This window comes from Lolium perenne, chromosome 3 (assembly GCF_019359855.2).
Source record: "Lolium perenne isolate Kyuss_39 chromosome 3, Kyuss_2.0, whole genome shotgun sequence".
NCBI lineage: Eukaryota > Viridiplantae > Streptophyta > Magnoliopsida > Poales > Poaceae > Lolium > Lolium perenne.
In genome coordinates this window covers 48,384,637-48,398,096 of record NC_067246.2, presented here as the reverse complement: position 1 = coordinate 48,398,096, position 13,460 = coordinate 48,384,637, and the positions used below count along the sequence as shown (strand labels likewise).

Here is a 13,460-nt window from a genome sequence, read left to right as displayed (position 1 = left end):
AGGCGCACCAGCCGCTCGATGTCGTCCTCCCGCATGTACGAGCCCCTCCACGATCCGCTGGCGGAGGCCATCGTCGAGGAAGAAGAAGAAGTTGACCACGAGAGGCGAAAGGGCGAGGAAGAGCCTTGTGACGGCGGCGGCGACGACGGCGGCTGAGGACGCTCCGTTGAAACGTGGGGCCCCGTGGCGCCGGCTCGACGGAGTGGCGGCGGCGGATCGGCGGAGATTCGCCCACCGGAGTTCGCCAGGGGAACGGCGGAGAAACTGCGCCGGAGTAGCGAGGAGCTCGAGCGAAGAGGGAGCGAAGCGGGAGCGTGAGGAGGAAGAAAGGGGCAAGTGGCCGCCTCGATGCCTCCCCCGCGGCATTTATAGCCTCCTGCCGCGGGCGGTTGGCCTCCAAGTGGCGAACGTGGGCCAAGTCCCCGGATTTATTGCGCCGTAACTCCGCCCACGACCACAGCGGTTACCGAAAACGGCCACACCACGTCCCCCACTACCGCACCGGATCCGGAGGAGACATTGATGTGACCAGACGAACCGACCGCAGAGCCAGGCGTCAGACCGGTCAAGTCAGGTGCAGGACCCGAGGCGGCGGAGACTCCGGCGCGCCGCAAGCCGGAGCCGGACAATAAGTTCAACTCGGACCAAAAGTCATCAGCAAGGCGGAGACGCCACCAGAACTTGCGAGAAAGCAAAAGCTGCATAAGTGTAAATAGCGGCCGGCTAGAAGCAGCCGGCAGGAACAAGCCGGATGAGGGCGCAGCCGGCTGAACGGAAATTCTCAGTCGGCCCCTCCAAGTGCCGTCAAGTATATTCGAGAAGCCAGGAAAACCTGCCTAGGTCCTTCTAAACGCAGGACCTTGCCAGCTTCGGGGGCTAATGTCGGGGGGAAGACCCCGGGTAGGGCAATGGACGCGGAGCAGCCGGCTGGCCACTGGCCGGCTCGCGGCAAAGGCCGGCTGAGGAGCAGCCGGCTGGCGCCGTGGCCGGCTGGTCCGGAAGCCGGCTGGCTCTAGGTCCTAGTCGGCCTGGCTACGGCCACCAATGCTGTAGCTGGGCCGGCTTCTACAAGCCATATCCGACTGGGGGTTTGTACCTCAGACCGACTCGAGGCTGGCGAGCCTTGCACTAGAAGGAACCGGGTTGGTGATCCGGGTTCCCAAAGTCCACGCTGACTTCATCCTCCGTAAAGCACGGGGCACTGTGGAGCAATAGTGCCACGCGCCGGACAGGCCATCATGGTCTACGTCGAGCCGTACTGGCTACAGTGGCTGACGGCGACAGGGACACCTCCTCTCCATACCGCTGACCTTGGCAGCCGGATGGGACAGGCCACGACGCCTCAACGGCTCCTGATGTCACCGCCTCGGGAAGGAGCGGAAGCCGAAGCCGGCCAAGCCGGCCAGTAGACTATAGGGTCTTATATGTAAAATGCCGGCGCCTATATAAGCCGCACTACCCCCTCTCGTGCAGGGGATCGATCGATCATTCTCACTTCACTCCACCCTTAGCGCTGCCCTGTGAGAGAGACCATCGTCTCCCTTAGCCTCCCAGGAGCAGCCGGACACAGCTCTAGGAGCACCATTGTATTGTGTGATCATCATATACACTCATAGCAGGAGTAGAGGTGTTACCTCCATCGGAGGGCCTCGAACCTGGGTACGTCGCCGTGTCGCTCGTCCCCATACCCGCATCCGGATACCGCCGTGAGATCTCTCAGGAACCACTTCGATTAGCCACCCTATGGCATATGCCGTGACGATACCACGACAGCACGGGTGGCACTTGAATAGTGGGAGGTTCCATGATCCTCCACCTCCGACGGACCGGCAGTCCCTGCGCCAGGAGATGCGCCGCCGGATCGACTGCCTGCCGCCAGCAATGCAGCAGCAGGAGGTGTACCGGCGGGAGGATTACTGGCGCGCGTTCCTCGCCTGGGAGCATGAGGCGCGTCGGGTTATCCACGGCCGCCGGGATTCCATACCGGGCGACGACGTCCCCGACAGCGAAGACGATGTCTTCTACAAGGATGGCGAGGACGCCGACGAGGAGGGCGACAACGAGATGGAGGGGGCACCTCCAGCCACTGTCAAACTAAAGGCGGTCCTCCTGGACAACTACGACAAGGATGTGGCCACGACAGGCGCCATGGCCGCGTCATTGGTTGACGAGGAGGCCAAATGGTCATGGCCAGGGCTGGAGGACATCGTCCAGCTCCCGCAAATGGTGGCGGAGCACGTAGCCTTCCTGCCACCGCCACTATCGCTGCCGCCGCACGCGCCACCACAGGCAGCGTGGGACGGCCAGGATGTTCCACCGCCTCCGCCACCGACACCACGACAGTTCGCGCCTCCTTCGCAGTATGCGCTGCCGCCTCCGCATGACGCGGAGCCAGCGAAGGTGCCTGTTTGGTCGCACCAACTATGGAAGCCCCCGCCCTTCATCGACCTCGTCTTAGACGACGAAGAAAATGACGGCGTGTGATTTTAGTTTAGGTTTTACTTTAAATTTATGTAAATTATTTTTGAATCAATGAAATTTCAATCAAGTTTCACGCGTTTTTTTTAATCCGTGCCTTTCTATTTGTTTCATGTGTGGGTGATATGTTGCAAACGTATCTATAATTTTTGTTACTCCATACTTGTTTTACACCAATTTCTATATGTTTTTTTAACACTTCATGACACTTTTATGCATTTTCCAGAACTAACATATTGACAAGATGCTACAATGCTAGTTCCTGTTTTTTTGTTGTTTTTGTATTTCAAAAAGTTGTATAGGAAATATTCTTGGAATCAAACGAAACAAAAGCCAAACTTCCTATTTTTTCCGACACGAAGACGAAGTCCGGAGGAGAGACAGAGGGGCGCCACAGGGTAGCCACTCCACCCTATGGCGCGACCAAGGGTGGGCCCACGCCATGGCATGGTGTGGGCCACCCAGGCGGCCACCGACCTCGTCCTTCCGCCTATATAAAGCCTTCGACGCAAAACACTAAAAAACCAGTCTCCGTCCACGAAAAGTTCCGTCGCCACAGCCATCGTCCAGACAAGTTTCGGGGGTTCGAAGTTCCTTTCCCGGCACCCTGCCGGGACAGGGATTGACCCCCGGAGCCATCTCCATCGACTCCACCGCCTCCACTTCGACTCCATGATGGTTCGTGAGTAGTTCCCCCTTGAACTACGGGTTCTCGGCTCTAGCTAGTTGGTACTCTCTCTCCTATGTACTTTAATACAATGATCTCATGAGCTGCCTTACATGACTGAGATCCATATAATGTAGTCGGTGTTGTGTTTGTTGGGATCCGATAAATTGTGGAATTGTGATCAGATTTTTCATCATATTATCATACTACTGTTATTTAAGATCTTGCATGCTCTCCGGTACTTGTAGTTACCCTGATCAAGTAGTTGCATGTATCTCGAAGAAGGAGTATTTATGCTCGATAGTGGGTTCATGCCTCTAGTTTTCTGGAAGAGTGACAATAACTTCTAAGAATGTAGATGTGCAGTTGCTCGTCGGTCCATTTGGGTCGCGCACTGCCCCAACGCACGGACGCATCCCAAATGTGAAATATAACAAAAATAAATATAAAAACAAAGGAAAAACAAAAACAAATTAAATTTAAACCAGAGTTCATTTAACTTAGCCATATTTTGGGCAATTTTTACACAAAAGAAAGCCCTATATGAGCTTTAAACTAAAAAAAAGGAGGAAACCCTACTCCAGGGTTGCGACGCGGTGGCCGCCGGTGCGCCACCCTACTCCCAGTAGTACTTGTCATCATCGCCGTCGATGAGGACAATGCCCCCCCCCCCCCCGCCAGATACGGGCTGTTCCGGCTGGACACGCCGGAGGGAGACGGGGACTCCGGCCAGGGCGACCACTGGGCCCTTTCCCAGGTGGATTTCGGGTCCGGAGGGCTCGCCCGCCTGCGCAGGTGTGCCAGCCGCGCTGCCTCCTTCTGCCGTTGCTCCGCCGCAGCGGCCTGCAGCTCCGCCTCGTGCCGGAGCGCGGCTAGGCGCTCCTCCTCCTCCCGCAGCGCGGCCTGGCGCGTGGCCTCCTCCTGCCGGCGCGCCATGTGGCGAGGAACACCCACGCCTCGGCCTCGGCATCCTCCTGGGCCTTCCTGGCCATCTCCTCCAGTGCGGAGGCGCGCAGGGCCTCGGCGAGGTGCGGCAATTTGGCCAACTCCTCGAGGTCGTTGAGCTCGCGGGACGCCGCCGGCTGCGCCTGCAGCTCGGGGTCGTCGTCTTCCTCGGGCTGGGCCTGTGGCGCTTGCGCTGGCGCCGCCGCGGGCTCGTTGATGTAAAGGCCGCCAGGGCGGCGGCCAGCCCTCCTAGCAGGCATCCGCGGCTGTGCGCGAGGCCTCGCCGTCGCCGAGGTCAAGCACGTGCGCTGGCGCGCATCGTGCTCCACCTCGAACCACAAGTCCCAGTTGGGACTTGTGTCGCTGTAGGCGGGGTCATCCCGGAGGTCCGCCGGTAGGTGCGCGCGGTGCCGCCGGATCTCCGCGACGCGGGCGCGGCCGGAGACCGGGATCAGCGGCACCTGAGCCTAGCAGCCGTGGGGGAGGTGCACGTCGCCCCACGACATTGAGACGGCGGCCTGCCAGAACATATGCGCCACCGCTACGGTGACGTAGATCCGGTCGCGGATGGGAGCGGCGGCCCCATGGAGAATGCCGCCGGCGCGGCTCGCCGGCTGCTGCCGGCCTCGTAGTCGTTGGCGGACGGCTGGAACTCTCGCTTCGGGGCCATGGCGGCACGGAAGGTTGAGCTCGTGCGGCCGGAGTGGAGTGGTGGACTGGGACTGGATAGGGACAGTCCCCCTCCCCAGTCCACATTTAATAGGACTGGGGCACCGACAGGTCGACTAGACACACGGACTAGGCAGATATGCGAGGACGCCACGTGCCATCCGCGGCCACGTAAACCTGGCTTAGATTTGGGTCGGGTTTGGGTCGTACGGATACCGCGGCCATCCGCATTTGTGATGTGTGATCACGTTGGGCGGTTTTGTCTGTTTGGATCCATCTGGACGAGTGGACGCGGGTGTTAGAGATGCCTAAGAGCATACCATTTTTGTTTAACACGGACACAAACGGTCTATATGCGCTGGAGAAGAAGAGTTCGTGTCCGGCGCGTGCGACAAGTTTGACGAGTATGCCATGTGATCTCCTTCGAGAAGGGCAAAGCAGGCACGGATGCGAGAATGCCATGTGATCTGACAGCACGCCAGGAACCTTCCTTGAGCCTTACCACCTACTATTATACTCATACATCACTTCAGAAACCGCGACGAGCCGACGACGACCTGAACGGCCTCGGTCGACCACACCATGTCCGGCGGCGACAAGGCACCGCGCGTTGTGGAGGACTTGTTCGGCATCGTCCAGATCCTCAGCGACGGCACCATTGTACGCGGTGATGAGGCCGTCCTCCGCCAAAAGGCGACGTACCCGGACGTCCCCGGCGTGCAGTGGAAAGACGTCGTGTACCACGCGGTGCACGGCCTGAGGGCCCGCGTGTACAGGCCGGCGTCCTCGCCGCCGCTGGCCGGTAGCAGCAGCAAGCTCCCGGTGCTGGTGTACTTTCACGGCGGAGGCTACTGCATCGGATCCTACGCGCAGCCACCCTTCCACTCCTTCTGCCTCCGCGCCGCCGCCGAGCTCCCGGCCGTCGTCCTCTCCGTCCAGTACCGCCTCGCCCCCGAGCACCGCCTCCCCGCCGCCATCGAGGACGGCGCCTATTTCCTCACCTGGCTGCACGGCCAGGCCGGTGGCGGCGCCGATCCGTGGCTCGCGGAGTCGGCCGACTTCGCAAGGACGTTCATCTCCGGTGTATCAGCCGGCGCCAACCTGGCACACCACGTCACCGTCCAGCTCGCGTCCGCGCAGCTCGCGGTCAACCTGGTGCGCGTCGTCGGGTACGTCCTCCTCTCCGCGTTCTTTGGAAGCGCCGAGCGCACGGCGGCGGAGACCGAACCGCCGGCGGACGTGTCCCTGACGGTCGACATGTCCGACCAGCTGTGGCACATGTCGCTGCCGGTGGGGGCGACCAGGGACCACCCGGTGGCCAACCCGTTCGGCCCGGACAGCCCCAGCCTCACGGCGGTGGACCTCCCGCCGGCGCTTGTGGTGGTGCCGGGGAGCGACGTGCTTCGCGACCACGTGCGCGGGTACGCGGCGAGGCTCACGGAGATGGGAAAGACCGTGGAGGTCGTCGAGTTCGCGGGAGAGCAGCACGGTTTCTATGTGCTCCAGCCGTTCGGCGAGGCGGCCGACGAGTTGATGCGAGTACTCAGGCGATTTGTGTACGAAGGTCACAGCGCCTGAGCTGTGATAGCTGTGCTTTCTGACGCTTTGTGTTGCTGCTTGTTTCAGTTTTACATTGAAATCCAGCTACTGAAGCATTTTCGTGCTTCTCAAAATAAAACGAGTAGAGCTGTAGTAACATTGGCAGAAACTTTTGATTCATCACGGCAGCGTAGATGCCTTCGGATCAAGTTAATTTATCACGACCAATTTTCAGTTTATCTCAGCAAACCATCAATTTTCTATACCAATTCATATGTAACAATTTCTCGTCCTCTCGTAACAGTTTCAGAAAGGTCGTGTCTGAAATTCTGAACAGCTAGCAGCTAAATCATCAAATTTCAATGACTTCTTCAGGAGGTTCAGTCTTGCATCGACCATTCTTCTTCGGCCCCGCTTCCTCTGGAGCTCCCCTCTTGCCGCGAGCACTCTTCTTCGGCATAAAGACATCCGTCAGGACGGTTTTGGATTTGAAGGCAGCAGCGAGTATGCCCAGCGCCTGCACTCACACACACAATAAACAAGAATCAATCACAAGTTAATCGAAGAAACTACTACCTGCCTTGACATTAATAGTTCAATACTCCTAGTACCTCATCGTTGCCGATCTTGACGATCTTCTCCTGCAGCACGCTGAGGTCCTTGACGCCGCACTGGGCGAGCAGCGTGATCATCGACAAGGACGCCGGCGTCACCGAGAGGTCGTCTTTCACGGTGTACGTGGGCGCGGACACCACGGGTTGGTTTGTTTCGTCGACGGCGAGGGTCATGGCCTTCCGCCTATAGCTGCGGCAACTGGGGCAGAGACTGCAATAGAGCGCCGAGAGCTGTCCACATTTGGTGGCAGCAGCCTTACCTAGGCACGTGTAAAGTGTTCCACTGCCGTTGAGCTTGACGCCCAGCAGCTGCTGCAGGCTGGAGACCGTGGCCGGGGCGGCGGCCGGGATCAGTTGTAGCTCTTCGGTATTGTACTTGGCGCCCAATGTCTCCGCGCTGCCGAGCAGTGTCCCCACGCTGCCGACCATGCCCTCCTTGGCGAGCAGGCTGGTGATGGTGCCCAGCGGGAGGGAGAGGAGGGCCGTCAGGAACTTCACAACGTCGCTGCCGGCCTCGGCGAAGCACAGTTTGCCTGTCTTCTTGTTGATCAGCAGCTTTATGGATAGCTCCTGGGTCGCCATACTATCCTGTTAGGGTTCAATTGAAACTTTCTATATGAGCAACCTTATTTTGCAGAAAAACATGCATTTCTGTCTAGGAGAAGTAACATTTCAAGACTGTCACGCAAAGATGAAATCGGGGACAAATTATTCTCTGAACTCTTCCTGGCTTTGGGCGAAAAGGATGCAGCAGGGAAGTGCCAACAAGAGATTCTAATCATTCTATGTGCTGGTCGTGAGGTCGATTTGGTGCAAGAGAAACAGAAGCAAGCTTTATAAGCAATACAAGCCGGTTCAACAAGTTATTGACCAAATCAAGACAGATGCATCTCAGTAGTCTTTGGCGAGCAGGGGCCACCTTTTTCTCCACATCTAGGCTTTGTGGTTGGTTTGAATGGTATTATGTTCTTGGCTTCAGTTTAGTTGTTGGACATGTGGTAGCTCTTTTTTTTTTGCGAAAGAAATATAGTATTGATTAAGCTACAGGAGAAGCCTCCTGTAGGCAACACGCATAAACATCCTTAGGAGCAGTCCTGATCCAGGTTACATTTTCAACACTGATCTTCCTCTATTTGCTAATAAATGACTAGCTCGATTTTGGTTCCTATCGACTCCTAACAACTTGTACCTAGGATCTAACTGCATCAATTGCTTGATTTCTTGCATCGTATGGCTGAAACATAATGTGTCCAAGTCTGTAGACTTTATCATCCGAACTGCTTCCACATTATCCATCTCAACAATGCATGCCTGATCAGACCACTCTCTTGTCTTGGCGATGCCTTCCCTCCAAGCAACAAGCTCAACTTCCAGCGGCGAGGTGCATGCTGGAATGTATCGGCAAGCTGCCATCAAAACTGATCTGGTATCATCCCGCAGGACCAAGCCAGGACCCCCGTTCCATGCATGTTCACAGTAAGACCCATCCACGTTGAGCTTTAGGAAGCCTGCATCAGGTTTAGCCATGTACTGCCCAGTTTTTGACAGCGTTGCTGAAACCTCCTCTCTCTCTGGATCTCCTCATGGTTCTCAACTGCTGGTTGCTTTCTTTTTACATCTGCATGCGGGTAGTACTTGATGGACATCAGAGAATCAACATAGCTGCAAAGAAACCTTCGTGAACTCTCGATCGAAGGAGCCATCTTATCGTGGATGACCTCATTGCGAGCATGCCATATCCTCCATAAAGTCATCAGGATTCTCGTGCTTTCCAGCTCCGATGTCCCATCCAGCAAGTGTAGGATCCACTCCTTCCCAAGATGCTCAAACGGTGTGACATCTGGGAGCTTCCATTCATCGGTCATCTCCATCCATAAAGCTCACGCCATTGGAGGCCATGTGGTAGCTCTTGCTTAGCTTGAGTTTGAGAACTTGAGCCAGTCGTGTTTCGTACTTGTTGTTTTCATGAGTTCTTTTTGTATTTCAGGATGATGTCTTTTTGGCCTCGTTCGCCACCTTATTTTCTTAATATATCATGTGCGGGTCTCCTGCTTTCTAAGAAAAAAAGGACCATATCCCAAAGAAATCTCTGTATGACTAGACAACTTCCGATTTGTGGACATCATGGCCGCTCGAACCAGTGCTAATGCACCCTTTAGTTTAGGTTCGTAGCACAACTGATGCTAATGCTATTTGCACCTCCGAATATAAGCCATGTTTTCTACTATTATCATCAAGTGTAAGGCACAAGCTATGTGCAAACCACACACCTATACCACCAAAATAACATTTTCTATACGAGTTTTTATCGAAAAATTAGATTAAGCCGGACGTGAAGGAGGAGCAGGACGACGAGGCAGCCACGAAGGAGGCGCTGTTGGTGGAGTACGAGCGACAGCATCGTCTCATCGCCAGCAGCGACGACCCCGAGGACTGTCTTGGCTTGCAAGCGGCATGCTTGGCGTCGTTGAACGACAAGACACATGGAGGGGCGACATCGATGCGGCGATCGCCATGTCCATCCGCGACTCTGGGAAGCCGCTCGTGGACCTCACCCACGGCGGCGAGGCTAAGCCAAGCGGCGCGGTGAAGGAGAGCCCGAAGAGCGTAGCAAGCAGGACGTCATCGTCGACGACATGTACAACTTCCACCAGTACTACGACGCTTCTGGCCGTTGCAAGTACTACTAGATTAGGGTTAATTTTAAATTTCATCGAATTTCATTCGAATCTATGTAATATATAGCAAGTTTGAATGAATTCGCTTAAGTTTTAAGAATTTGAAATTTTGTTTGGGGAACGCGGCAGGGGAGCGACATCCCCCAAATGCGGCACGAAGGAAACACGTCCCCCAAACGATAAATCCAGCGTCATTTGGGAGATGCTTTGGGGGACGCGGCTGGAGATGCTCTCAACCAGATCATGTATCCATTTCTGTTTTGATGGTATATTGCACATATTTATTCACATAAGTTTGCAGTTATACTGCAACAAATTAACATATTTAAGGAGATGGCCATGCACAGTATGAGTGTAGTGTTTACAGTCCTCTATACCGGTTTAGAGCAAGTACAATAAGTCCTAGTCAGCTGACTATAAGGATTAAAATAATATATTTGTGTTTAGTTGGAGGAGAGAAAAGAGGAGAGAGAATGTAAGTGGGCTCTTATGCAGGAGCTAGCTCTAGCACGTGCTCTTAGGCAAGTTAAATCAATGAAAGGTGGGCCAACAGCTGGCTATACTATTGGAGTTGCTCTTATTAGACCACCACGTACTTCGAGAAAAAACTTTAGCCATTAATTTAATCAAAAAATATAAGATATGCCATGAAAATTATACCTTTGATAATTTATTTTGCATATGTATCTAATGGTATAATTTGTCTGACATATATCTCATACCCAGGTGATCAAATTAATGGTCAATTTTATCTCCATGTACGCACTGGCCTAATAAACCGATATGTATGTAGTAAGTTTGTTCCTAAAAGACTCAAATCCTGAATTAAGCCGTGGAGGCCCTAGGAGGGCCTAATGAATTGCTTTTCCAGAAAAGATCATTAGGAAACACTAGATAAAGGCATAAATATATAAATATAACAGTACATTGATTAAGAGCTCGGAGTAACTTTTCAATAAGGTTTTCAGGTTTTCATGCCATCTCTAAGACATCAATTGGAAAAATAGGTGGGACTAGCTACCTAGGCTAGGACAAACTCTGTTATAAGCTTGCCTAAAACACCCTCTAAGAGTAAGCACTACAGTGCTTGCTAGTTATTACTAATAGTTTTTTTTTCCTTTTTCCCTTTTTCTACTAGTAGTTGAAATAAACAATAGAAAAAACAGTAAAAAGGATGGAGTACAAAGTATGCAGTAGAAAGATACAGCATAATTGAGAAGAAGTATAAAAACCCAACACACCATAGTGTAAAAAGTTAAGAAAATACTGCTAAAAATGCAGTAGAAATTATGGTGCAAAAAACACAGTAGAGACAAGTGTAAACGAACTATAGAAAAATAGTACACTCACCCATTCAAATCAGCAGTAATATGGTTCGGAGGGGAGCAGTAAGAAATCACGATACAAAAAATAAAGAAAGAGTCGTTAAAAGATAGAAAAAAGGGGCTTAGGTTTAAAGATACTGTTGAAAAAAGGACAATGGTGAAAATATTTTTTGGGTGCTCTTTTGAGATCGGAGACATTTCTGAATCTTGAATTGGATTTTTTGATAGCAACATCGTCTATTTTGGAAGCTAGCGTTTTTTAACTAACTAAACAACTGTGGGGGGAGTAGAGTCCAAAGCAAACATACTATAAATAGGAATCATGTACTCAAGAAACTTAGATTATAAAAGCTAATTTGACATTTAAGCAAAACATTGATTATATTACTCCCTTGAAAAGGATGTCGCAAATATATCTAAATTCAAATGTATGTAGACAATTTAGTGTATAGATATTTTCAAATTTAGATAAATCTAGGATATTCTTTTTCGGAACAAAGGGAGTACTAAGTACTGGCTATATATCATTTTACTTTGCTTAAGCGTAGTCTTTCCAAGGAAAATTTCCAGTATCATCCCATACACATGCAATTTTGTAAAATTTTAAAACTTATAAAGATCGGATTCATCCCACATATTTATCTGGTAAAATCTGTGCAAAACTCAATTTCGTCATGTTCCTATCCCACAGATTCACAAATCGCCAATTTGCTCACGTTGCGGCCTAAAGACGAGACTAGAACAGTAGGAACAATCATGGGAAACGCCAACTGAACAGGTGGTGATATACAACATTAAGAAAAACATCAATAGTGACACATTAGAAAAGGGGTTTGGCCTTGACCATATCGTATTTCATCCCAGAAGCGACTAGGAAAAGGTACAAGGAGACGGAGGTCCCAAAGCACGGTGGATGGAGAAATTCACTCACAGTGGTGTCGCCGGCTTCCCGCTGATGCTCGCCGCGAGAGGAAGGCGACCACGACGGCGGCTCGAGGAAGGGTTTCGTGGCTCGACGCTGGTGCGCACGTGAATGGGTACGTATGGATGGTTGACTCTGGGCCTGTTGGACCATATATACGGCTCTTCCTTTGAGTTGATTTGGATCCATTAATATTTTTTTTCTAGTTTCGGTCCACTAAAGACTGGACAGTTTGTTTGGCTCCAATTGTCATGGCAAACCCTCTATGCCAATCAGATCAGTCTTCACCCGCGCGCAGCAACCCCCTCTCCCCCCCCCCCCCCCCCCCAATCCCGCTCTGACCCTCCTCCGCCGACGAGGAGCTTGAGTTGACGGGCTCCAGCCTCACCCCCGACGAGAAGCTCACATGGCGACCATGCTCCCGCTACGGCCCTCCTCTGCCGACGAGGAGCTTGCTTCGGAGCCCTCTAGCCCACCCCGCCGACGAGAATCATAGGCCGGCCCTCCTCCCACTCCGGTGCTCCTCCGCCAACGAGGAGCTCGCATCGGCGCCCTCCCATGCCGTTGATGAGAACACCCAACGCTACAACCGCATCGCTCAACAACCACCGGCTTGGCCTCCCTCTCACGTCACATGGGTGACCTGGCGCACCTTTAAAAGGACGAGATGTCACCTAGAGGTGGGGGTGAATAGGTGTTTTTAAAAATACTACGAATTTGGCTTGTAAGAATGCGGAATCAAATTAGCGTTTATTTTACAAGCATAAAACCTAAATATGCTAGACTCAACTAAGTGTAACTACAACAACTTAGATAAGCAAGATAGGCACAAGATATATATAGCACAAGTGATAGCAAGATATAAGTACTTCAAGCACGATGATTATCACAAGAAAAGTAAACTTAGGTATAGAGATAACCGAAGCACGAAAAGATGAAGATGTATTCACGTGTTCCCCCACACAAGGTGATGTACGTCATGTTGGAGACATGCGGGCTACCACGAATGTCTCTCGAACGTCACAAAAACTCACCTTCTTCTCCAAACCAATACCACGAAGGTCAAAGGCAAGCTCCACAACCACTTCACAAACTGCACGATGGAGAAGCCAAGGTATCTTCACAATCTTCCACAAAGAGGTCACCGACGCACCAACTGCCAAGCCCACTAGGAGGTCACCCATCCAAGAGTAACAAGCTCACGGTCTCACACTCAAACAAATCATAATGGAGAGCTCAACATGTATGCAAGGATGCAAAAGCAAGAACATCAAAAATGTTTAAATCTCTCACACTGAAATCCCATCAAAGCAACAAGTGCTAGGGAGAAATTAAAGAGGAAGAACAACGAAAAAAAAAAACAACAAATAATTCAAAGATCTAGATCCCAAGAGCACAAAGAGGAGTAAAGGAGCTGGAGAATGAGCAAAGCTCAGGACATCAATGGGCCGAATTGCCATAGGTTGATCTATTTTACTCTAATGGATGCTATCTTTACCAGTTGCCAACTAGCAGTACTGGGTTGTGGTTATTAATATTTTGCAAACAAGAAAATTGTTATGACCGGCCTGGTCTACCGCCGGAGGGGGCCCATTGGCCCAACCGGCCAAGCTTAGTTAGGGG

General features: G+C 52.2%; 2 protein-coding genes across 2 annotated transcripts; one reads left to right on the top strand and one right to left on the bottom strand.

The window, feature by feature from the left end:
* The first annotated feature begins 5,203 nt into the window (after positions 1 to 5,203).
* Positions 5,204 to 6,537, top strand: LOC127341336 (strigolactones hydrolase CXE15-like). Its single transcript, XM_051367149.2, has one exon. It carries the CDS (start codon positions 5,342 to 5,344, stop codon positions 6,335 to 6,337), a length of 996 nt encoding a protein of 331 aa, XP_051223109.1. The 5' UTR covers positions 5,204 to 5,341; the 3' UTR covers positions 6,338 to 6,537.
* Positions 6,538 to 6,544: 7 nt separating this feature from the next.
* On the bottom strand, positions 6,545 to 11,946 carry LOC127341338 (uncharacterized). Its single transcript, XM_051367151.2, has 3 exons — positions 11,847 to 11,946; positions 6,910 to 7,500; positions 6,545 to 6,815 (listed from the first exon to the last, which is right to left on the bottom strand). Exons 2-3 carry the CDS (start codon positions 7,492 to 7,494, stop codon positions 6,651 to 6,653), a joined length of 750 nt encoding a protein of 249 aa, XP_051223111.1. The 5' UTR covers positions 7,495 to 7,500; positions 11,847 to 11,946; the 3' UTR covers positions 6,545 to 6,650.
* Positions 11,947 to 13,460: the final 1,514 nt, after the last annotated feature.